This window comes from Lepus europaeus, chromosome 18 (genome assembly GCF_033115175.1).
Source record: "Lepus europaeus isolate LE1 chromosome 18, mLepTim1.pri, whole genome shotgun sequence".
In the NCBI taxonomy this organism is placed as follows: domain Eukaryota; kingdom Metazoa; phylum Chordata; class Mammalia; order Lagomorpha; family Leporidae; genus Lepus; species Lepus europaeus.
The window spans coordinates 26,147,817-26,173,005 of NC_084844.1; the positions used below are offsets into that span (position 1 = coordinate 26,147,817).

At 50.2% G+C, this 25,189-nt stretch overlaps 1 protein-coding gene across 1 annotated transcript in view; it reads left to right on the top strand.

Moving 5' to 3' along the window:
- Positions 1 to 4,703: 4,703 nt before the first annotated feature.
- ACSF2 (acyl-CoA synthetase family member 2) overlaps positions 4,704 to 25,189 on the top strand; it is a 46,735-nt gene continuing 26,249 nt past the window's right edge. Inside the window, exon 1 of the mRNA XM_062216841.1 lies at positions 4,704 to 4,855. Coding sequence (XP_062072825.1) covers positions 4,728 to 4,855 — 128 coding nt within the window. The 5' untranslated portion in view covers positions 4,704 to 4,727. The remainder of the gene's footprint in view (positions 4,856 to 25,189) is intronic.

The window sequence follows — 25,189 nt, forward strand, 5'->3', positions numbered from 1 at the left end:
AAACGAACAAAAATAAATAAACTTAAAAAAAAACCCACACAGTGAGAAGCAGCAATTTGTTGCATTCCACAGCACATCAGGTGACGTAGTTCCCAATTGTGTGTCATGTACTGTGTGAAGAGCACTTTTTATGTGCACAGTTCAGTATATTCGCATCCTTACATAGCCATCGTCACGTTCATCTCCAAGACGTTTTTATCTTTCCTAACTGAAACTCTATGTCTGTTAAACAACGGGACCTCAGTCCCCTCCCTGCCCCCAGCCCCTCAGCCACCAGGCTCCTTTGTCTCCGTGACTTTGTACACTGCAGGCGCCTCATCTAGATGCAACCATACAGTGTTCATTTTTTGTGTCTGGCTTCTTTCACTTGCCTTAACATCTTCATCTGTAGCAGGTGTCATGACGTCCTTCCTTTTTAAATTTTTTTCCTTAGAGATTTATCTTATTTATTTGAAAGACAGAGCAACAGAGAGACACGGGGAAGAGACAAAGAGAGAGATCTTCTATCCCCTGGTTCATTCCCTAAATGGTCACAATGGCTGGAGCCAGGCTGATCCAAAGCCAGCAGCCAGGAGCCAGGAGCCAGGAACTTCTTCCGGGTCTCCCACAGAGATACAGGGGGCCCGGGCACTTGGGCCATCTTCCATTGCTTTCCCCAGCACATTCATAGGGAGCTGGATCGGAAGTGGAGGAGCCAGGACGCTAAGCAGTGCTTCAATAGTGGATGCGGGAGTGGTAAGAGGAGGTTTACCTGCTGTGTCACAATGTGGTCCCTATTTTTAATCTTTTGAGGAACTACCATACTGTTTTCCAAAGTGGTAGCACCATTTTCTTTTCTTTTTTCTTTTTTTTTTTAAGATTTTACTTCATTTATTTGAGAGGTAGAGTTACAGACATAGAGGGAGAGACTGAGAAAAAGGTCTTCTATTCGCTGGTTCACTCCCCAAATGGCCGCAATGGCGGGAGCTGAGCTGATCTGATCCAAAGCCAGGAGCCAGGAGCCAGGAGCTTCTTCTGAGTCTCTCACACGGGTGCAGGGGCCCAAGTGCTTGGGTGATGTTCAACTGCTATCCCAGGCCATAGCAAAGAGCTGGATCAGAAGTTGAGTAACCAAGTCTGGAACCTGCGTCCATATAGGATGCTGGCACTACAGGCAGCGGCTTTACTTGCTATGGCACAGTGCCGGGCCCCCTCTTTGTTTTTTAACAATGGTCATCCTGATGGGTGTGAATTGCTATGGTGTACCTTTAGTTTGTATTTCCCTAGTGACTGGTGACATTGTGTATCTCTCCATCGGCTTCTTGGTCATCTTAGTGTCTTTGGAGAAATGTCCATTCAAGTCCAAAGGGGACCATTTAAATCCATTTCTATTTTATCTTTTGCTGCTATTTACCTCTAAACAATATACTTATTCTGCTATGTCTTTTCTCTCATTTTTCTTTATTTTATTTGAGAGGCAGTAAAACTGTTAACAGACAGACAGAGCTCCTGCGTGCTCATTCACTCTGCGAATGCCTGCGAGGGCTGGGGTTGAGTCAGGCTGAAGCCAGGAGCTGAGAACTCAGTCCAGGTCTCCTATCCAAGCGCTAGGAGCCCAACTACTTGACCCATCACCTACTACCTCCCAGGGCACATGTTGGCAGGGAGCTGAACTGGGAGTGGAGCCAGGCCTCGAACCCAGGCACTATCTCTCTCTTTTTAAGATGTATTTATTTATTTGAAAGTCAGAGTTACTCAGAGAGAGAGAGAGAGGTCTTCTATCCGATGGTTCACTCTCCAATTGGCCACAATGGCTGGAGCTGAACGGATCTGAAGGCAGGAGCCAGGAGCTTCTTCTGGGTCTCCCATGGGGGTGCAGGGACCCAAGGACTTGGGCCATCTTCTACTGCTTTCCCAGGCCACAGCAGAGAGCTGGATTGGAAGTGGGGCAGCAGAAACTCAAACTGGCGCCCATATGGGATGCTGGCACTGCAGGTGGTGGCTTTACCCACTAAGCCACAGCGCTGGCCCCAGGCACTCTCATATGGGACATGGGGGTCTTACCTGCTAGGCCAAATGCCTCCTCTTACAGTCAGGTTTCACTTCCAAGGTTACTAACTCTTCCATTCTGTTTCCTAACTGTGCTTAACAATAGTGTTGACATCTTGAGCCTGTTTTTTTTTTTAAGCTCCAGAGGGAGGAATCTTGGCAAGAGGGAGGGAATAAGGGATTAAGGGCTGACTCAGGGCAGCCCACAGCACCAGCAGAACCGGAGGCCACAAACTGCCGACCACACAGTCTGCAGATGCTGTGCTGAGCTCAGGCAGAAAGCCCCAGGCAGGGACGGAGTTGGTGGAAGGGAGGGGGAAGGAAGTCAAAGGGTCTGGATGGCCAATGTGTTCTGCTCCCCACTTCAGGGGAACCTACGAGGGAGCAAAGTTCAAGGAAGATCTCAGTGCCTCTCCCTCCCTCTGGAACTAACTCTCAAACTATCACAGGGAGTATGGATGGGTCCACCAGGTGGGCAGAGTGTCTCATTTCACAGGCCCAGCGCCAGGCAATTGTGGTGCCCAGGGCCACCCAGCAAGCTCGTGGCAGAGCCTGCCAAGCAGGCGGGGGCTTCAAACTTGGGATCGTCCCCAGCAGCCCGCATTGCCTGGGTTGAGCCATGAAAGACAGGGAGGTATTCTACCCAGCGGGGCAGGCCTCTGCAAGCCCAGCTCCTCAGACCCTGTTCCTTTCTCTTCCTTCTTGCCCCAGCCCCACACAGCACGAGGTGTTCAGTGACTTGGGCTAGGGCAGCTAGCTGACCCTACCCCGTGTCATTCTATCCTGTCTGTCAGAACACCCTCTTTCCCAGGAGGCTCTACTTTCATGAGGGACCCGGGGAAGGGTCACCATGTAAATATGTACTTTAAGTTTCTGGAGGTGTCCAAAACGTCCCAGATGACCACACCACCTCCTAAAAGCAGGTACTGGGAGCTGCTGGCTTGCTCTCCTTCCCTTCCCCCACTCTGTCTCTTGGGGCCCCACCCACTCCTGTGCCTAACTGTGTGCATTTGTTTTCTCACCTTTTTTTTTTTTTTAAAGATTTATTTATTTATTTGAAAGGCAGAGTTACAGGGAGGCAGAGGCAGAGAGAGAGAGAGAGAGAGAGAGGTCTTCCACCCACTGGTTCACTCCCCAGATGGCTGCAACTGCTGGAGCTGGGTTGATCCGAAGCCAGAAGCCAGGAGCTTCTTCTGTGTCTCCCACACCGATGCAGGGGCCCAAGGACTTGGGCCATCTTCACTGTTTTCCAGGCCATAGTAGAGAGCTGGGTCAGAAGTGGAGCAGCCGGGACTTGAACCTGCGGCCATACGGGATGCCAGCACTGCAGCCTGAGGCTTTACCCAATTCATCACAGCGCTGGCCCCTTTCTCACTTTTTAAATAAGCTTTATCACTTGGTGCAGCCCATCTGTGCCTGCCCTTAGATTGCTTCTCTAGGTAGAAGGCAAGGGCATGGACTAAGAATGTAGACCGCACTCTGCCACATCATGAGGTCCCTGCCCAGGAGCCAGGGCTGCATGGGGATGGAGGTCACTCAGGATGGTGAGGGCAGCAGCCTGCACTCCTACTCATGACCTCAACTGAGCCAGTGCCCAGGAAAGGGCAAAGGTCTCTTCAGGGCAGACTCCACCCGCAGCCACCCTACTGCCCGGAGGTTACTTCATCTCTTCCAGGTCAGCAGAGGGGACTTCACTCTGCCAAGGCCTTTCTCCCCCCACCACCCACCCCTTTCTCTGGAGAAAGGGTCAAAGCTAGCCCAGGATGCTGCGAGCCTGGGACCTGTGTATGTTAAGCCACTCCTTGGAGCCCCGTGCCTCCTCCCGGCCAGGACCATGGATGGACCGGTCACTTTTCCGCCCTGCAACCCTGCAGGGTCTTAGCAGCCCACCTGGGGCCTCAGCGAATCAGGGGACAGCTAAGAGCCGCTCCCTGTGTTCGCCTCCCAGCAGCGGGAGATGGGATAAACAGGCGGGCCCCTGACGCCACCTTACAGCCCGGCGCAGGAACCCCACTGGGAGGGTGGTTGCCGAGGCGCAGGCGGAGGAGCGGAGGATGCCGCCTGCGAGACCGCGCCACCAACAGGCGTCCCCTGCGAGGCTGACGTCCGGCCTCGGCCCCGCGCCGGCGGGCTGGGAGGGGCTCCCGGCCGCGCGCGTCCCGGCCGCCTCCGCGGCTCCGCGGGCCTCTGCTCCAGCTGGCACGCCCCGCGGGCGCCTCGCACCAGCACCCCCGGCCTCGGGCAGCAACGCGGGGGGCGGGGGCCACGTGACCCACGCGCTAATTCGGGCGTACGAGACGCACAGGCCTGAGCCTGGCCACCCGGCCCTGCACTACTCACCAGTGGACATCCCCCCTCCCCCCACGCCTTTGTGAAATCTGCAAGCTCTTGCGCCCCCCAAGACCCAGATGGTTAGGGGGGAGCCCCTTGTCTTGGGCTGCAGGGCCAGTGTTTGGATCCGGAAGGGAAACAGGGGAATTCTTCGTGGGTGGGCGCGGAGGGCCGCGGGTCCCAGGGGAAGGTGGCCCCAGGGCAGAGTCGCCACTCCTCGCCTCGCCCCGCCCCGCCTCGGCGGGACCGAGTCCTCCGCACCCCATAGGCAGAGGCGACCCTCCCCGCCTCCCCGCCTGCTCCGCGCTCGCCCCGCCTCGGCTCACTTTAAAAGTTTAGTCCGGCCGGGACGCGGGGCGAAGCGAGTCATGGCTGTCTACGCCGGGATGCTGCGCTTGGGGAGGCTGTGCGCCGGGAGCCCGGGGGTCCTGGGGGCCCGCGCGGTCCTCCCTCGGGGTTGGCAGGAAGCGAGGCTGCAGGGTGTCCGCCCGCTCAGGTAGGGGGGCTCCGGGAAGAGAAGAGGAGGCACGGCCCCCCGGAAGGGCTCTTGCGGGGGGGGGGGGGTGGGCCCCGCAGAGTTTGCTCCCCATCCCACTTGAGCGTCGCAGCCCACGGGTGGCGCGCCCCGGGGAGTCGGTGCCCCCTCCCCCGCACCCGGGCCCCGGGCAAAGCAGGTTTCGGGGCTGTTGCTGGCCGCTTCGGTGAACCATTGCCGCCTTTCTGGGTTCTAATCCAGGACCCTGGATTCCCCTTCTGGGTGCACGCAGAGGCTCCCGGCGTGGGCCTGTAGCAGTCTGCCCTGAGGGGGAGGGGCGAGGGCCACGGCTGCGCCCTGCCCCCCCCCCACGGCCTCTGCGCCCACCCCCTTAGAGGGTAACTCTGGGGCTCGGCGCCACCCCACCCCCACCCAGGCCACTGCACCCAGCAGTGTCCCCTCTGCCCCTCAGCCGCTGAGAATCACTGGTTTCCTTCCTGGCTTCCTACTCCTGGGCCCCTTTGCTTCTGTCCGTGGGTGGGGGCTGGCAGGAAGGCAGAGGATGTGCTGGTCTCGGGAGCTTTGCTGGGTCGGCAGCAGTACAATAAGTAAGCCTGCCTTCCCGGGGTCGCCGGTTGTTGCAGGATCCCACGAGACTGCAAATGTGGAAGTCCCGGCCGGGCCAGATGCTGTTAGGGTGGTGTTATCGCCTGCGCCAGCAGGGGGGAGGCCTGCGCTCTTCCCTGCTCCCAGCCCTGCTCCCAGCCCCAGCCGGGAACTAATCTGCGGTCAGGACATTTCTGGTGTGGGTCACAGCCGTGGGGCCGGGGCCTGGGCATGGCACCGGGACAAGAGGCCCGAACAGGGCTGTGTCTCAGAGGACTAGATTTGGTATTTAGGGGGAAAAAAAAGCAGATCCTTTTTTGGCAAGATCAGGACATTTTGAACTCGCTCATTCCGGAGAGCTAGAAAGCAGGCTTTGATGTTTCATATCACCGCCTAATTGCTAGAGAACGCTCCGTGGGTGCCTGCTGGCCTGTAGATTCCGATGCAGAGAGCTGGGCCTGCTTCCACTCCTCCTTCACCCCCAGCCTTCCAGCTCCACCTTGGGATTCCTGGGTGCCCGGTCTGCCGTGAGGACTGGAAGGAGAGTTATCCCCCAAAGTGAACAGAGTTTATGATGCTAAACGCAGGCCCGTTGGGCCACAGAGTGACATTTCTGACTGTTGATTTTTGTGGGGAAGCTAAACTACTAAGCCTATGACCTCTGCGGGGGGGTAAGGGGGGGGGAGCAGACCTTAGCGATAAGAGCTCCTGAGCTCCAGCCTAACTTCCGGTCTGTCCTGACCCCCCCCCCCCCCACGCTTGCGGCTGACTGCTGGTTTTGCCTGGTTTCCCTCCTTCGGAAGCCTCTGGCTGGCAAACCTTCCACAAACGCTGTGTGGAGCACCTAGTGGGCGCTCTGGGTAGAGGCCATGGGGCCCGGCGCTCAGCTTTCCAGGAGTTTGCACACTAGTGGAGGAAACCTACAGGGACCGCTGCTGAGTGATGTGGAGGCTCCTGGCTTCTGTCCTCTGCTGTTTCTGATTTGGTCACACATAGCCTGCTCTGCTGCCGCCCAACCCAGCCCCCAGCCCCCCAAAAGCTGTTCCTTCTCATCTCTGGTTTTTGCTTGGTAGGCAGAGAGCAAGAACGCTGAAGCCAGATGGTCTTGAGTGACAGCCCTGGCTCCTCCCCCAACAGTTGCATGATCTTAATGCCGAGCCTGGTTGGTTTGACGCTAATACTCCCTACTTGACAGGTCGTGGGGCTGATGGACAAAACTCTTCTACCCAGCCTTTGCTCTGGGGTAGGGCTGCTGCTCCCTGAACCTCTAGGAATGATGCCTGGCTGGGCGGTCCAACCGTTTGGAAAGTGACAGAGGCAGCCGGCGCCGTGGCTTAACAGGCTAATCCTCCGCCTTGCGGCGCCGGCACACCGGGTTCTAGTCCAGGTCGGGGCACCGGATTCTGTCCCGGTTGCCCCTCTTCCAGGCCAGCTCTCTGCTGTGGCCAGGGAGTGCAGTGGAGGATGGCCCAAGTCCTTGGGTCCTGCACCCCATGGGAGACCAGGAGAAGCACCTGGCTCCTGCCATTGGATCAGCGCGGTGTGCCGGCCACAGCGCGCCAACCGCGGCGGCCATTGGAGGGTGAACCAACGGCAAAGGAAGACCTTTCTCTCTGTCTCTCTCTCTCACTGTCCACTCTGCCTGTCAAAAAAAAAAAAAAAAAAAAAGAAAGTGACAGAGGCTCCCCTCCTCAGGGGTCTCTTTCTTGGACCTGATTCTTTCTCCTGGCCAGTTGCCAAGATGGTGGCTTCCGACTGGACACGAGTCGAGTCCTCTATCCAAGACAGGGCTGTCCATCCTGCTCCAGAGCTCCCCAACCCTCAACTCCTTCCCCTGTCCACACTCCCCTTTCCCAAGGAGGGTGGGTGGGCTACTCTGGGGTTCCAGGGAGCTGCAAGGGAGGCATCCAAGGGAAATCGGGGATGAGCAGACCTGCCTCAGAGCTGGCCGGGGCAGCCTGTGCACAGCCATATCCAGTGCTGGGAAGGCTCCGTGCAGGGAAGGACAGAGAGCACTGGGGTTGAAGCCTCCAGAAGGCAGTGTGGTGCTCAGAGTGGGGAATCCAGGAACTTGGTGCTGATAGCAGGGGCGGAGGGGTGCGTGGGCTTCCGGGCTCCTCTCCAGGGGGTGGCTATAATCGCATAGGTCCAGCAACTTAAACACACATCACACATCCTATATTGGAAACTTATATTAAGCCACAGAGTGTTTTGGGTGGGAACCATTAGTTACAAAAAATAAACTTCTGCTGGTAAGCCCCCAAAGGTCATGATATCCTTACACATTCCACTGGGGATCCCCCAGTCTGAACCTAACAGTAGAAAATGAACTCTGAGCTCGGATCCTGTAATCACTGAGCGGAACACAGCTGTTGCAGCTAAAGGCCCCTGCCTGGCGTGCCGTAGTCAGTTGCGGTCTGCTGCAGAAAGGGTGCTGGGGCTGTAAAGATGAATGAAGTGCTTTTCGCTGGAAGAGTCCTTTGCCTTAAAGGGTTCCATGGAGGAAGACTTTGGACACACTGATTCAAGACAGAAAGTGCGCATCCCACCACTGTGGAATTTTTTTTTTTTTTTTTTTGACAGGCAGAGTGGACAGTGAGAGAGAGAGACAGAGAGAAAGGTCTTCCTTTTGCCGTTGGTTCACCCTCCAATGGTTGCCGCGGCTGGCGCGCTGCGGCTGGCGCACCGCGCTGATCCGATGGCAGGAGCCAGGTGCTTCTCCTGGTCTCCCATGGGGTGCAGGGCCCAAGCACTTGGGCCCTCCTCCACTGCACTCCCTGGCCACAGCAGAGAGCTGGCCTGGAAGAGGGGCAACCGGGACAGAATCCGGTGCCCCGACCGGGACTAGAACCTGGTGTGCTGGCGCCGCAAGGCGGAGGATTAGCCTAGTGAGCCACGGCGCTGGCCCCACTGTGGAATTTGATTGGTGGGCATGGACAAGAAGACTTCCTAAAGAGGCTGGGGTAGGGCTGGCGCTGTAGAATAGCAGGTAAAGCCACTGCCTGCAGTGCCTGCATTCCATAGGGGGCCGGTTCAGGTCCCAGCTGCTCCTCTTCTGATCCAGCTCTCTGCTATGGCCTGGGAAAGCAGTGGGGGATGGCCCAGATCCTTGGGCCCCCGTACTCATGTGGGAGACCCGGAAGAAGCTCCAGGCTCCTGGCTTTGGATCAGCTCAGCTCTGGCTGTTGGAGCCACTTTGGAAATGAACCAGAAGATCAAAGACTTCTCTCTCTCTCTCTGCCTCTCTGTAACTCTTTCAAGTAAATAAATAAAATCTTTAAAAAATATATGCATTTAAAAAAAAAAAGAGGCTGGGGTTTGATCCTAGCCTCTGAAATGACAGGGCTATGACCTGAAACTATTGTACTGATGTGAAACCATTGTACTGATGTGAAATCTTACTTGTGCTTTTGACATTTTTCTGTAGGATTTATTTATTTGAAAGAGTGACAGAGAGGGACAGACATACACACACACACACACACATCTACTGTCTGCCAGAGAGAGAGAGAGAGAGAGCTTCCATCTGCCAATTCATTCCCCAAATGGTTATATTAGCTGGGGTTGGGCCAGGCTGGAGCCAGGAACTCCATTCGGATTTCCCCCGTGGGTGGCAGGGACTCACCTGCTGCCTCCCAGGCGCGTTAGCAGGGAGCTGGATTGGGAGCAGAATAGCTAAGACTGGAACCAGTGCTCTGATATGGGTTGTAGGCATTCCAAGCAGTGGCTTGACCCACTGAGCCACGGTGCTCACCCCTTCCTTGTGCTTGAATCATTTTGAACTCTGAGTGTGATGCCCTCCCAGCTTCCTCTCATTATCTGACTCTTTCAGTCTAAAATGGAAACTTTGGAACCAGGCAGATCTGGGTTCAAACAAACAGCGTTGTAGCGGAGTAGTCTGGGGGCTTGAGCTGGACTTTTCTCCTGTGGGGAAGAGTGCTGTTGAAAGGGTTAAATGAACTTGTATAAGAAAATGCTTAATTGCTTGGCCAAGGAAATGTTTGGTTGCAGGGGAGAATTGTTTTACAGGCCTTGCTTGTGTAACAATGGCTTTGCACATTCCTTCTGTGACCTGCGGCTCAGAGTTCAGCAACTGTTTGGAGGGTAGAAGGGAGAAGGTTTCAGCTTGGCTTGCCTAAGCCAAGTTGGGGCCGGCTGTTCAGGATGTGTTGATAGTCCTTTTAGACTGCAGGTTGGAAGGGAGCCTGTCCTGTTCCGCAGGCCAATGTGTGGGCTGTCTCTCATCTCTTAGTGTCCTGACAGTGACAGGTACTATAATCCTGCCAGGTGCACCTCCCTTCGCCATCAAACAAATTGTGTTTCTAACATTTGAATCATGTTTTTGGAAAGCTCAATGACATGTGTGTGAGCCTTGATTTGGAAGATGCAGGACAGGAGGCGAGTCCTAGCCCTGCCGTTTCTAACTCAGTGTGGCTGTAGGCAAGTTACTCAATCTCTCTGGAGCTTACTTGCTTTGTAAAAGCAGCTAAAGGACTGGCGCCGCGGCTCAACAGGCTAATCCTCCGCCTCCAGTGCTGGCACACCGGGTTCTAGCCCCGGTTGGGGCGCCGGATTCTGTCCTGGTTGCCCCTCTTCCAGGCCAGCTTTCTGCTGTGGCCCTGGAGGGCAGTGGAGGATGGCCCAGGTCCTTGGGCCCTGCACCCGCATGGGAGACCAGGAGAAGCACCTGGCTCCTGGCTTCGGATCAGCACACAATGCACCGGCCGCAGCGCACCGGCAGCGGCGGCCATTGGAGGATGAACCCATGGAAAAAGGAAGACCTTTCTCTCTGTCTCTCTCTCTCACTGTCCACTCTGCCTGTCCAAAAAAAAAAAAAAAAAGAGCAGCTAAAGAGGCACTCAGCATTTCCGCCCACATTGTGGGATTCCTACAGAGGCTGGTTCTGAGCCCAATCCCGTCAGCCAATAGGACTATGGTTTCATGGAACCTTCGTGCTTGATTCCTCGGAAACCCTGAGTGTGGAGCCCTCCTAACCCTCTGACATTCTGTAATTCCTAATCCTCCAAGTGAACACAAAATATTCAGGGCTTTGATCCTCAGAAGCTAAGATCTAGATCTTGCGTGTGACTCAGTGAGGGGCCTCGAGGATCAAGGGTCGTGAGTCAGCCTCCATGCCCGACTCCTGGGCTCTCTCCCTCTATACCCACCGAGTGTCTCCAGGAAAAACCTGCAGCCTGGAGACCTCCCAACCCCAAGGACTCCATGCTTTCAGGAATCTCCTCGTTTCGAGAGAATTTGCTGGACTTCCTACAGATTTTCTCTACATACCCCAGACACACATATGCCAATGGTTCCATTTAGGGTTCTGAAAATATAGAGTATGTTGCTCAAAATCTTCATTGTAGCTCTAACTACTGGAGAGTTCTTTGTAGCCTGCATTCTTTGGGGAGGTTATGTTGGGTGTGGAAAGAGCATGGGCCCTTATGATATAATTACATACAGTAAACCATGCAGATCCTAACTGTACAGTTGAGTGAATTTTTTAAAGATGTATTTATTTATTTATTTAATTGAAAGGCAGAGAAAGAGAGAAAGACAGAGAGAGTTCTTCCATTTGCTGGGCCGATGCGAAACCAGGAGCTTTTTCCGGGTCTCTCATGCGGGTGCAGGGGGCCAAGGACTTGGGCCATCTTCTACTGCTTTCCCAGGCCATAGAAGAGAGCTGGATTGGAGGTGGAACAGCTGGGACTGGAGCCAGCACCCATATGGTGGCAAAGGTGGTGGCTTTACCTGCTAGGCACAGTGCTGGCCCCAGTTGAGTGAATTTTAGCAAATGCCTTATCCTAGCCTATTTTCTGTTACTGTTCCTGAATACCCCACAGACTGGACAATTTATAAGGAATAAAGGCTTTTTTAGCTTATGGCTCTGGAGACTGGGAAGGCCTAGACTGTGGCGCCGGCATCTGCTCAGCATCTGGTGAGGGTCCTGCTGCTGGGTCTTCCGTGGTGGAGGACATCTCAAGATGAGCTAGAGCTATGCTACCTGCCAGAGCTCTCTGCTATGACACAGCCTTTCTCTTGGTCACCCCTTAATCCAAGAGTGGACTGATGCCCTCAGGATCCAGTCACACCACAAAGATTCAATAACCTATGGATCTGGGGCTTAAGTTTCCAGTGCACGAGATTTGAGGAGCGCATTCAAACCCCAGCACGTACACAACCATGACGCAACACCTCAAGGTGGACAACTTGTTTTGCTCATCACGCTCCAACAGTGCTGTTCAGTAGAATTAGAATGTGAGTCATGCATGCAACTTTTCTTTTTTCAAGATTTATTTATTTATTTGAAAGGCAGAGTTACAGACAGAGAGAGGGAGAGAGAGAGAGATAGATATCTTCCGTCTGCTGGTTCACTCCCCAGATGACCGCCATGGCCAGAGCTGGGCCAGGCCAAAGCCAGAAGCCAGGAGGCCCAAGCACTTGAGTCATTTTCCGCTGTTTTCCTAGGCCTTTAGCTGGAAGCTGGATCAGAAGTGGAGCAACTGGGATATAAACCAGTGCCCATATGGGATGCTGGCATCACAGGTGCTAACATCACGAGTGGTGGCTTTACCTGCTACATCACAATGCTGGCCCCCACATATGTATGTAACTTTTAAGTTTTCCAATAGTCAGCCTTAAAAAGTAGAATCTTTGGGGCAGGTGTTGTGGCACAGGGGGTTAAGCTACTCCTTGAGATGCCTGCTTCCATATTGGAATGCCAGTTTGAGTCCTGGCACCTCTGCTTCTGATCCAGCTCCTTGCTAATGCATTGTGGGAAGCAGAAGGTGATGGCTGTAGTGCTTGGACCCTCATACCCATGTAGGGGACCTGGATGAAGTTCCTGGCTCCTGGCATGGGTCTGGCCCAGTCTTGGCTGTTGTGGGCATTTGGTGAATGAGTCAGTATATGGAAGATTGATCTCTCTCTCTCTCTCTCTGTCATTCTACCTTTCAAATAGATGAAAATAAAGAAATAAGCACTTAGATTAAAAGTAGTATTTTTGAGAAGAAGAAATAAATTTTAATGATATACTTTCTTCAACCAAGTTTAGCCAAAATGTCAACATGTAATTGATCTTTTAAAAATGGTTAGTAAGGTATGTTACATTTGTTTTTGCATAAAGTGTCTCAAATGGTATGTGTATGTGATACCTACAGAAATATCAATTCATGTTAGTCACATTTTAAATACTCCACAGCCACATGTGGCAAGGACCACCGTACAGACTATTCAGCTCCAGAAGTTTCTCTGTTGCCCATTCTAGTCCATTCTGTTCCCAGAGATAACTGCTGTTCTGACATTTATCTTTATAGATTAATTTTGCCTATCCTTGAATCCTAGGTATACATGTTTGTGTTTGACTTTTCTTTTCTTTCTTTCTTTTTTTTTTTTTTTTTTTTTGGCTCAAAGAGTGCTTTTGGGAAGAGTGGCCCATTAATCTTCACAACAATTCACAAAAGTGAGTGAAATAAACAGCCCAACTCTTCAGAGTTCTTTTGTATTCTAAAAACTCTTATTTGGCAGATATGAAGTTTGTAACTTTTTCCCACTCTGTGGCTTTTTTTCATATTTTAGGATTTTTTTGCCAGGCACATTTTTTTTTAAAATAAATATTTGTTAGGGCTGGTGCGGTGGCATAGCTGGTAAAGCCACCACCTGCAGTGCTGGCATCCCATATGGGTGCCGGTTTGAGTCCCGGCTATTCCATCTCCAATCCATCTCTTTGCTATGGCCTGGGAAAGCAGTGGAAGATGGCCCAGATCTTTGGGCCCCTGCACCCATGTGGGAGGCTCAGAAGAAGCTCCTGGCTCTGGCTTCAGAGTGGTGCAGCTCTGGCCATAACAGCCATCTGGGAAGTGAACCAGCAGATGGAAGACCTCTTTCTCTCTCTCTCTCTCCCTCTCCCTCTCCCTCTTCCCTCTCTCTCTGCCTCTATCTCTCTGAAACTTTTTAAATCTTTTTTTTTTTTAAGTTTGTTTATTTGAAAGCCAGAGCTATAGAGAGAGAGAGGGAAGGACACGCAGAGAGATCTTCCATCTGCTGGTTCACTCCCCAGATGGCTGCAACAGCCAAGGTTGCAGGCCAAGAGCCAAGAGCTTCTTTCGAGTCTCCCATGTGGGTGGCAGGGGCCCAAGTACTAGGGCCATCTTGTGCTGCTTTTCCCAGGCCATTAGCAGGGAGCTGGATTAGGAGTGGAGCAGCCAGGGCTCCAACTGGCACCCAGATGGGATGCTGGTGTCACATACAGCAGCTTTACCTGCTACACCACAAGGCCGAACCCATGCAAGGCAAATTGTTAAAGTTTGATGAAGTATAGCTTATTGATTTTTCCATTCACGTACTGTATTTTGGTGTCAAGTCTTAGGACTTTTTCCCGAGACCTAGAGACCTAGATTCCAAAGGCCTTCCTTCCTTCCTTCCTTCCTTCCTTCCTTCCTTCCTTCTTTCCTTCCTTCCTTCCTTCCTTCCTTCCTTCCTTCCTTCCTTCCTTCCTTCCTTCCCTCCTTTCTCTCTCTCTCTTTCTCTTTTATTTGAAAGGCAGAGTTACAGGGAGAGAGAGGAGAGTCAGAGAGAGAGAGAGATCTTCCATCTGCTATTTCCCTCCTCAAATGACTGCAATGGCCAGGGCTGGGCTAGGCTGAAGCCAGGAGCCAAGGAACTTTATGTGTGTCTCCCACGTAGGTAGCAGGGGCCCAGGTATTTGGGTCGCTTTCTGCTACTTTCCCAGGCACACTAGCAGGGAGCTGGATCAGAAGTGGAGCAGCTGGGACTTGAACAGGCACCCATATAGGATGCTGGTGCTGCAGGTGGTAGCTTAACCCACTGGGCCTCAGCACCAGCCCCACCCAAAGGTTTTCTAAATGTCTTTTGGTTTTACATTTTACATGTAAGCTTGTAATACATTTTAAGTTACATTTTTTACATAGGATGTGAGACGTAATCAAAATTCATTCTTTTACTGCAGATCTTTAAAAATATTATTGGTATTCCTGTGCTTTTAACTGCCACGAGGTGTTAAAATGGCCATGGATTAAGAAAATGACCATTTAGTAGTGCTCTTTGCTTTGGAGCTTATTTGTCAGAATAGCGCCTTCATTTTCTTGAATGATAGTTGTACATTGTAGCTGGTATACATGTAGCACCTATCTGTGCAAGTACATAAAAGTTATAACTTTATTTCAACATAGAACAGGTGTGACAAGTTCAAACTCAGTGCAGGGCTGTCTCCTCTGGGGTTGATAGTTCTACTGCCGTACCAGGTGTCACCAGAAAGTCGATCACTAGGCTCTCATGTGTGCAGATTAGGGAAAGAAGCTCCTTGAGAGGTTATGGTCCCACAGGGCGTGTTGTGCGGCACACAGGCTGGCCATGTCGGGCTAAGGAATCTTGGGGAGCGGTGTGAAGGAGACAGAAGAGGGGGAGCCTGCCTCTCAGCCCCAGGGAGCTCAGACATGCATTGCACCATTGATCTGGAACACCGGAGTGAATGTGTTAAATGAGAACGGAAGCTTTCCTGTGAGTACAGCCCATGAACTTCATGGACAGATCGAGGCTCTTCCTCATTGCGTAAATGCACATCTCCTCTGTCCACCCCAGGAAGTAACTGTCTTCTTGGGAGAGCATCAGCCCCCTGCTGATCATAGAAATTTCACTTGGGAGCAGGCATTTAGCTCAGCAGTGAAGATGCCTCCATCCCACATCCGAAGACCTGGGTTTGACACCCGGGTTTGATACCCAGCCCTGGGTCCTGACTCCAGCTTCCTGCTAATGCAGACTCTGGACATCAGCAGCGATGGCACAGGTACCTGGGTTCCTGCCATTCATGTGGGAGAGCTAAACTGAATACCCCAAACTGGCATTGGCCCAACCCAGCCCTGGCCAATTGTTGTGGCCATTTGGGGCGTAAATCCAAATAAATAAAAAATTAAGGAAACAGAATAATATGTAAAAAAAAAATCTGAGCACAGTCACATGATAAAGTATCAAACACTTAGGGCTGGCATCCCACTTCTGATCCAGCTCCCTGCTAATGGCCTGGGAAAAGCAACAGAAGATGGCCCAAGTGCTTGGGCCCCTGCTACCCATGTGGGACACCTGGAAGAAGCTCTTGGCTTTGGCCTGGCCCAGTCCTGGCCATTCTGGGCCATTTTGGGGGAGTGAACCAGTGGATGCAAGCTCTCTCTCTCTCTCTCTCTGTCTGTCTTCCTCTGTCTCTCTGTGACTTTGGCTTTCAAACAAAAACGGAATAAACAGTTGTGTACTTGACACTCAAAGCTTAACTATGCATGTTTAAGAAACTGTAAATAAAAGAAATAGAATATTACAGGTAAATTGATATACACTTATTGCCATGTTGAAGGGTTATTTTCAGGTGACTCCCCTGGAGAGACTGTGCCACTGTGACCACCCACAGCAACCACATTTTACCATTTTCCCACGTCCTTGCAAATATTGTTTAAAAGTTTATTTGAAATGAAGAGAGAGCGAGAGAGAGAGAGATTGATCTTCCACCCACTGATTAATTTCCCAAATGGCCACAACTGGTGGGGCTGGGGCCAGGCTGAAGCCAGCAGGCAGGAACTCCATCCTTATCTCCTAAATGGGCAGCAGGGCCCCAAGCACTTGGGCCATCATTCATTGTCTTCCAAGACCCATCAGCAGGAAGCTGGATTGAAAGTGGAGCAGCCTGGACTTGAACTGGCGCTCTGATATGGGATGCCAGCAGCCTTGTAAACATTTAGTAAGTATTTGCCATGCTGCTCTGATGGGATAAAGAGTATCTTAGTGTGGTTTTAACTTACATTTGAGCATGTATTGAAATGTTTATTGTTAATGTCTCTTGTGACTATTCTGTTTGTGTTCTTTGCCCTTGTCCTGTGTTAGATTATTTGTGTTGATTTGCAGGGTTTCAGGGGAAAAAAAACAAAAAAAACAGGCTTGGGGCAAGGTGTTTGGCCTAGCAGTTAAGATTTCCAAGTCCTGCATTGGAAATGGAGCCAGGACTTGAACCCAGGTACGCTGATATGGGATGCAGGTATCCCAAGTGACATCTTAATCATTGCGCCAAATGTCTGCCCATTTTCATTTTTTAAAAGAAAATAATTTATTAATTTATTTAAAAACAGAATGACAGAGAGAGGGCCGGAACTGTGGCATAGTGGGTTAAAGCCCTGGACTACAGCGCTGGCATCCCATATGGGCTCCAGTTCAAGCCCCAGCTACTCCACTTCAATCCAGCTCCCTGGAAATCCAGCTCACCTGGGAAAGCAGCAAAGGATGGCCCAAGTCTTTGGGCCCTTGCACACATTTGGGAGAACTGGAAAAAGCTCCTGACTCCTGGCTGTGGATCGAGTCAGCTCTGGCTGTTGCAGCCATTTGGGGAGTGAACCAGCAGATGGAAGACTTCTCTGTGTCTCTACCTCTCACTGTAACTTTGTCTTTCAAATAACTAATAACATAAATCTTTGAGAAAAAAAAAAAGAATGACAGAGAGGAAGAGAGATAGAGAGAGATCTTTCATCCACTGGTTCCATCTCAAATGTCTACAATAGCCAAGTGTAGGCCAGGTGGAAGCCAGGAGCTGGGAACTCCATCCCAGCCTCCCACGTGGGTGCCAGGGACCCAAGCACTTGGGCCGTCCTTCCCTGCCTGCCCTGGCACATTAGCAGGGAGCTGCATTGGAGGCAGAGTATTGGCATCGACATTCCCATACAGAGCCGGAGTTGCAAGCGGCAGTTTAACCTGCTGCCCCACATGGTGCCCCCGCCTCCCCATCTTCACTATTTAATGGCAGTATTTCATTGTATAAAAGCTTATAATTCAATTACCTAATCCCTTACTCACTTAATTGTATACTTGGCTCTGGCTCCTGACTGCTAATGTGAACCTGGGAGGCATCGATGATGACTCAAGTAATTAAGTTCCTGCCACCTAAGTGGGGCACATGGATTGTCCCCAGCTCCTGGCCTCAGCCCCAGCCGTTGTGGGTACTTGAGGGAGTGAACCAGCAAATGGGAGCTCTCTGCCTTTCAAATTAAAACAACAACAACAACAACAACAAAAACTTTATGTAGACTGAAAACTTTGTCTCATATAAAATTAAATTTATAAACCCAGAAAATTGCTTGTCTGTTAGCCATGTTGATGGTGTATTTCTTTTTTCATTTGCTCTTTTAATTTTTTCATTTATTTATTTATGTTTTTAAAGATTTATTTATTTGAAAGACAGAGTCACAGAGAGAGAGAAGGAGAGACAGAGACAGAGAGAGAGAGATCTTCCATCTACTGGTTCACTCCCCAAAGGGCCCAAACAGCCGGGCCTGAACCAGGCCAAAGCCAGGAGCTAGGAGCTTCATCCATGTGAGTGCAGGAGCCCAAGGACTTGGGCCGTTTTCAGCTGCTTTCCCAGGCACATTAGCAGGGAGCTGGATTGGAAGTGGAGCAGCCAGGACTTGAATCGGCGCTCATATGGGATGCTGGTGCTGCAGGCCATGGCTTAACTGCTGTGCCACAGTGCCGGCCTAGAGGATGTGTTTCTTGGAACCCAAGGACCAGCCTTTTCCCAATGGGGAAAGGGGCAGATAGATCAGCTGATGACTTGGAACAAAAGCTGGTACTGCTTTCCATTCTGTTTCAAAAGCCTTGGTAGTGCCTGGCAGGGCACTGTCCTCAGAGAAGCAGGGGCAGCCTCGGCTTGGTCAATGTCACTGCCATCCTGCGTCCCACTCTCGGGAAGTCTTGCCAGTCTTTCCTCCCCATGGGTTTTTGAAAGGATTAAGAGGCTTTGCCCAGCACCAGAAGCAATTGCAGCCTCTGGCAGGGGGCAGGGTTCACTTGCCAGCACTGGCCCAAGTTCCAAGAACCTTCGCCCAGCAGGTAATATGTTCAGGAAGCAAAACAAACAGCTTCTCCCCTTAGACCTGTTTGCTCAGGCGAATGGTCCCTGCCTCCAGCAGCCCCTTCAGAGCCCAGCTCTGCCTTTGGTCTGTACCAGCCCTGTCTGGAACTGTTTGTTCTGAAGCTTTTGAGCCTACTGTGACCTCCAGTGGCTATGTTATTTGGATGTCATAGCATGCCACAGTTGCTCCACCTGGAGTTCCCTGAGCCAGCGAGCCCCTGGGTCTCTGTCCAGTCTCTGGGGGAAGGTGAAGCTGGGCTTGGCAGGACATTCACTGGGGCACAAGTTTCCCAGGCTGGCCTAACCAGGAGGCTGCAAAGTTACTGTGGGGTTGTTGCCAAGAGAGTTGAGCTGGAACCATGAAAACAGAATGGTGAGATAAGAGGCAGCGGAGAGAATGAATCAGATACCACAAATATACTTTGGAAAAAAGTCAATGCGTCCTCCTGGCTGCGAGACGGGAGGCCAAGCAGGGGCAGGTGCTCTAGGGACCTGCAGCAAATCTCTTGTTTCTTCACCCGTGAAAACACGTGGCCTGACACTGCTGTGAGAAGGAGACGGCTGTGGAAGGCTTTCTTCCATTGTAGGGCTCTGTAGAGATCTGTCTTGTGTGGCAGTGAGGCCTGGGAACAGGATAGTCCTGGGTTTGAATCCCGCAGCTCGGCCACTCTACGGCTCTGTGGCTTTGAGTGAAATACTGCAGTTCTCTGGGCCTCATCCCTTTGCCTGCAAAATGGGTATGTCGTCTTGGCCAGGGAGTGCTTATTAGATCATGCCTGTATAGTGTTGACAAGAGAGCTGGCCTGAGGACAGCCCAGTGTCAGCTCACATTTCCATCCAAAATTACCGGACATCACCCATATTGTTAAATCTAGACTGTCTTCATCTTCTGAAAATATTTTTAGGGGCCGGCGCTGTGTTGTATTGGGTAAAGCCATTGCCTGCAATGCCGGCATCCCATATGGGCACCAGTTCGAGTCCCACCCATTCCACTTCGGATCCAGCTCTCTGCCATGGCCTAGGAAAGCAGTAGAAGATGGCCCAAATCCTTGGGCCCCTGCCCCCATGTGGGAGACCCGGAAGAAGCTCCTGGCTCCTGGCTTCAGATTGGCCCAACTCTGTTGTGGCCATTTGGGGTGTGAACCAGCAGATGGAAGACCTCTCTCTGTCTCTTTGCCTCTGCCTCTCTGTAACTCTGCCTTTCAAATAAATAAATAAATAAATATTAAGAAAATAATGAGAAAATATATCCAGAAACATTACCTCCTGCCACAGCGCCGACCCCTACATTTTCATACTCAATTTACATTGTCAATAGAACATAAGTTCTGTGAAAATCCTGATTAGAGGAATATAATGAATGGTTTGGCTGCAGTGTGGGCAGGAGAAATAAAATTTATGGAACAAAAAAAACGTTCATTTATTTTCACCTATTTGAAAGACAGAGAGCGGGCACTTCCATTTGCCATTTGCTGGTTCACTCCCCAAATGGCTGCAACACCCAGGGCTGGGTCAAGCCGAAGCTAGAAGTCTGAAACATCATCTGGGTCTCCCACATGGATGGCAGGGGCCCAAGCGCTTGGGCCATCAACTAGTGCCTCCTAGGATGCACTAGAAGGAAGTTGGGTTAGAAGCGGGGGTGCCTGCCAAGCCTCATCTTAGCCCCCTGTGCCACAACTCCTGCCTCCCCACCTCCCCTCCACTTCATTTCTAATGGTGGTGTTCCATTGTATATTTTTATTTATTTATTTATTTTTTTGACAGGCAGAATGGATAGTGAGAGAGAGAAAGACAGAGAGAAAGGTCTTCCTTTGCCATTGGTTCACCCTCCAATGGCCGCTGTGGCCGGCGCACCGCGCTGATCCGAAGGCAGGAGCCAGGTCTCCCATGGGGTGCAGGGCCCAAGGACTTGGGCCATCCTCCACTACACTCCCTGGCCACAGCAGAGAGCTGACCTGGAAGAGGGGCAACCAGGACTAGAACCCGGTGTGCCGGTGCCGCTAGGCGGAGGATTAGCCTGTTGAGCCACGGCGCCGGCCCCATTGTATATTGTAAGGATGCTCTGTAATTAATTATTTAACCCCCTACTCATTGAATAAAGTGTTTTCCCATTTGTTTGCTGGGCAGCAGTTAATGTCTTTCCTCCTACCTCTAGGCCTTTGCTACTTTTTTTGGAGAGAGTTTCCTACAAGTAGAATTGCTCACTCTTAGAGTACATGCACTCAGAATGTCAGCAGAGATTACCAAATCAGAAGAAATCTAGAGTTGTGTGTTCTGAAGCTTACACAATTTTGTGTGCCCTCTTTCTAAAAAAGAATATAAAATTATAAGTGCCAAATTTCGTGCAAGTTGAATATTAACTTGGAATAAGCAAGGGGTTTGCAGGGCTGGCACTGTGGCAGAGCAGGTTAAGCTTCCGCCTGTGGCACCAGCATCCCCTATAGGCACCAGTTCATGTCCCGGTTGCTCCACTTTTGATCTCTGCTGATGGCTTGGGAAAGCAGTGGAAGAATGATCCAAGTGCCTGGGATCTTTCACCTGTGTGGCATACCTAGAAGAAGTTCCTGGCTCCTGGCTTCGGATCAGCCCAGCTCTGGCTGTTTGTGGCCATTTGGGGAGTGAACCAGTGGAAGGAAGAGCCCCCCCCCCCATCACTCTGTCTGTAACTCTGCCTCTCAAATACATAAATAAATCTTAAAAAAAAAAAAAAAAGAAAGGGATTTGCTACAGACTCCTGGGAGCTAGAAGATGCTTTGCTTTTGAGATCTCTTTAGGCAGTTTGCTGGGAGTGCTGACATACGCGTGTTGGGTTTGCAACCAGACTTCCTGCTCCAGCTCCTGGGAGTTTCTAGGCTAGGGTGGCAGAAGGAGGCCAAAGTATCATAGGCTTCAGGGCTGCTCTGCTCATTGCCCTTTGGAAATCTCGTATCAATTAATAATCCTTGTCTCTCTGTTGAAGTTGTCAGCCATTAAATTAAGCTTTTCTGGCTGGGGAGCTTGAGGCAGTGCCCCATGCCGCAGTGCACTCTGGTGCGGTCTAGCTTTGCGCTAGCGTGAGCTTGCTTACTACTTGTCTGTAGCTAACAGGAACACAGACTGGCATGGGTTGCACGGACAAACCCTCTCTTTTTAATTTACTTATTTAAGAAGCACTGCTCCAGGCCACAACCACCAGGCCTGGGCCAGACAGAAGCCAGGAGCCAGGAGCTTCATCCAAGTCTCCCACGTGACTGGCAGGGTCCATCCACCGTGGCCATCCTCCACTGTCCTCCCAGGCACATAAGCGTGGAGTTGGATTGGAAGCCAGGACTGGAACTGGCAGGATGCCAGGGGCTTCATCTGCTGGCCTGCAGCGCTGGTCCATCATGAACTTTCTGAAGGTCCTTCGTACACACGGTCTTTGGGATAGCAGCTTTTTGGGCCTGGTTGCTTAATAATCCAGATAAATAATCAAAAGGATTGAGTTTGAAATATCAGCTGCTAAAGGGTCTGGGACTAGGTCTTTTCCCCAAGTCCCATTTTTTTTTTTAACCCCTGAAACCTTTTATTTAAGGAATACAAACTTCATGCTTTTCATAAATACAGCTTTAGGAATATAGTGATTCTTCCCACTGTACCCGCCCTCCCACCACACTCCCATCCCTCTTCCTCCTCCTTCCCCTAATCCCGTTCTTATTTTTTTTTTTTAAGATTTATTTATTTATTTGAAAGTCAGAGTTACACACAGAGAGTGAAGGAGAGGCTGAGAGAGAAGTCTTCCATCTGCTGGTTCACTCCCCAGTTGGCTGCAGTGGCTGGAGCTGCTGTCCCAGGCCATAGCAGAGAACTGGATCGGAGAAGTGGAGTAGCCAGGACTCGAACTGGTGCTGGCCCTGCAGGCGATAGCTTTGCTCGCTATGCCACAGCACTGGCCCCAGTCATTGTATCTTGAATTGTTAATTTCACTTCTATAGATTTAGGTGCTATATTAATTATCACAAATCAGGGAGAACATAAGATATTTGTCCTTTTGGGACTGGCTTATTTTCCTAAGTGGATGTTTTCCAGTTTCATCCATTTTGTTGCAAATGATAGGATTTCACTTTTTTTAACCACTGTATAATATTCCATGGTGTACATATATCTCATAATTTTTTTATCCAGTCTTCAGTTGAGGGGCATTTGGGTTGATTCCATATCTTAGCTATTGTGAATTGAGCTGTAATAAACGTAGGGGTACAGATAACTCTTTCAGATGCTGATTTCTTTTCCCTTGGGAAAATTCCCAGGAGTGGGATGGCTGGGTCATATGATAGGTCTGTATTCAGATTTCTGAGGTATCTCCATACTGACCTCCACAGTGGCTGCACCAGTTTACATTCCCACCAACAGTAGATGTGCATTTATGGTCATCAGGGAAATTGGTCTGGAGTTCTCTTTCTCTGTTGTATCTTTTTCAGATTTAGGAATTAAGGTGATGCAAGCTTCATAGAACGAGTTTGGGAGGATTCCTTCCCTTTCAAGTGTTCTGAATAGCTTGAGAAGAATTGGAGTGAGTTCTTTAAATGTCTGGTAGAATTCAGCAGTGAAGCCATCCGGTGCTGGGCTTTTCTTTGCTGAGAGGGTCTTTATTACTGATTCAATTTCTGTCTTGCTTATTGGCCTGTTTAGGTTTTCTATGTCTTCATGGCTCAATTTAGGTATGTTTGTGTGTTCAGGAATCTATCCATTCATCTAGGTTTCCCTATTTGTTGGCATACAGCTCTTTGTAGTAATTTCTGGTGGTTCTTCTTATTTCTGTGGTGCCTGTTGTTGCATTTCCTTTTTCATCTCTAATTTTAGGATTTGGATCTTCTCCCTCTCTCTCTCTCTCTCTCTCTTTTTTTTTTTTTTTTTTTTTTGGTTAGTTGGGCCAATGGTGTGTGAATTTTATTTATTTTTTCAAAAAAAACCCCAGCTTTTTGTTTTGCTAATCTTTTGTATTGTTTTCTTTGGGTTTCAATTCTGTTTATTTCTTCTCTAATTTTAATTATTTCTTTTCTCCTACTAACTTTGGGTTTGGTTTGCTGTTGTTTTTCTAGGTCCTAGAGATACGTTGATAGCTCATTTATTTGGTGCCTTTCCAATTTCTTGATGTAGGCACCCACTGCTATAACTTCCCTCTTAACACTGCTTTTGCTGTATCCCATAAGTTTGCATGTTGTAATATGTTGTATTGTCGTCTTCATTCGTTTCCAGAAATTTTTTGATTTCCTAAATGACCCACTGTTCATTCAGGAGTGTGCTGTTCTGTCTCCATGTGTTTACATATGTTCTAGAGAGTCCTGAGTTGTTCATTTCCAGCTTCATTCCATTGTGGTCTGAGAAGGTGCATGGTATGGTTCTGATTGTTTTGAATTTGTTGGGACTTGCTTTGTGGCCTAGCATGTGGTCTGTCCTGGAGAAAGTCCTTGCACTGCTGAGAAGAACGTGTAGATACCCGTTAGGTCTATAGTGTCGATTAACTCTGCTGTTTCCTTGCTGATTTTCTTTCTGGTGGATCTGTCCATTGCTGAAAGTGGGGTATCAGAGTCCCCCATTACTATTGTATTGGAGTCTATGTCTCCCTTTAGATCCATCAACATTTCTTTTAAATAGCCAGGTGCCCTATAATTAGGTGCATATCCATTTATAATAGTCACATTACACAGTGCCCTCCTTTGTCTCTTTTAAATTTTTGTGTTGAAGTCTATTTTGTCTGATATTAGGATGCTACAACAGCTGTTTTTTTTTTTTCTTCTGTTAGCATGGAGTATCTTTTTCCATCCTTTCACTTTCAGTCTGTGTGTATCTTTGTTGGTGAGATGTGTTTTTTGTAGGCAGCAAATAGATGGGTTTTGTTTTTTAATCCATTCAGCCAGTCTGTGTATTTTTAACTGGAGAGTTGAAGCCATTTATATTCAGGGTGACTTGGTAAGTAACAACTTGCCCTTGCCATTTTCCCATAAATATTCCTATTGTTTACTGTGGATTTCCTTTATGCTTTTACTGGGAGATTTTCTGCCTTCACGTTCTTTCACAGTGATGACCATGTTTCTGTGTTTCTGTGTGTAGCACATCCTTAAGCATCTTCTGTAGTGTTGTGCCTGAGCGAGTGCAGAGTGCCACACGTTGATAAAATTTGATGGTCCTTTTTTTTTTTTTTTTGACAGGCAGAGTGGACAGTGAGAGAGAGAGACAGAGAGAAAGGTCTTCCTTTGCCATTGGTTCACCCTCCAATGGCCGCTGTGGCCGGTGCACTGTGCTGATCTGAAGCCAGGAGCCAGGTGCTTCTGGTCTTCCATGCGGGTGCAGGGCCCAAGGACTTGGGTCATCCTCCACTGTACTCCCGGGCCACAGCAGAGAGCTGGCCTGGAAGAGGGGCAACCAGGACAGAATCCAGCGCCCCAACTGGGACTAGAACCCGGTGTGCCGGTGCCGCAGGCAGAGGATTAGCCTAGTGAGCCACGGCGCCGGCTGATGGTCCTTTATTGCTGGTGGTGGAGAGCAGGCTCATGCCCTAAACTCTCAACCCTGAAGGCCAAAACAACAGGGTTTATAAAGGCAAACACCACAAAATTGGAAGGGGAATGCATGGTTGCTAGACCAGGGGGGATACATGATTGCTGGGGTCAAGCTGACCTAAAGCCTGTGCGAAACTAATATCAATTATAATTTAACAATACCAGTTACAATCTGAACAACTTTAATTATAATCTTGACATCATCCAGGTATTGACTTAAATCATATGTAGGACATAGAGAAATTACATTTTTATCATTAATCCAGGTGCAGCCTATCTGCTTCCAAGCTTGAGCGATCATGCTAGGGGGTTTCTATGCTTTGCCAA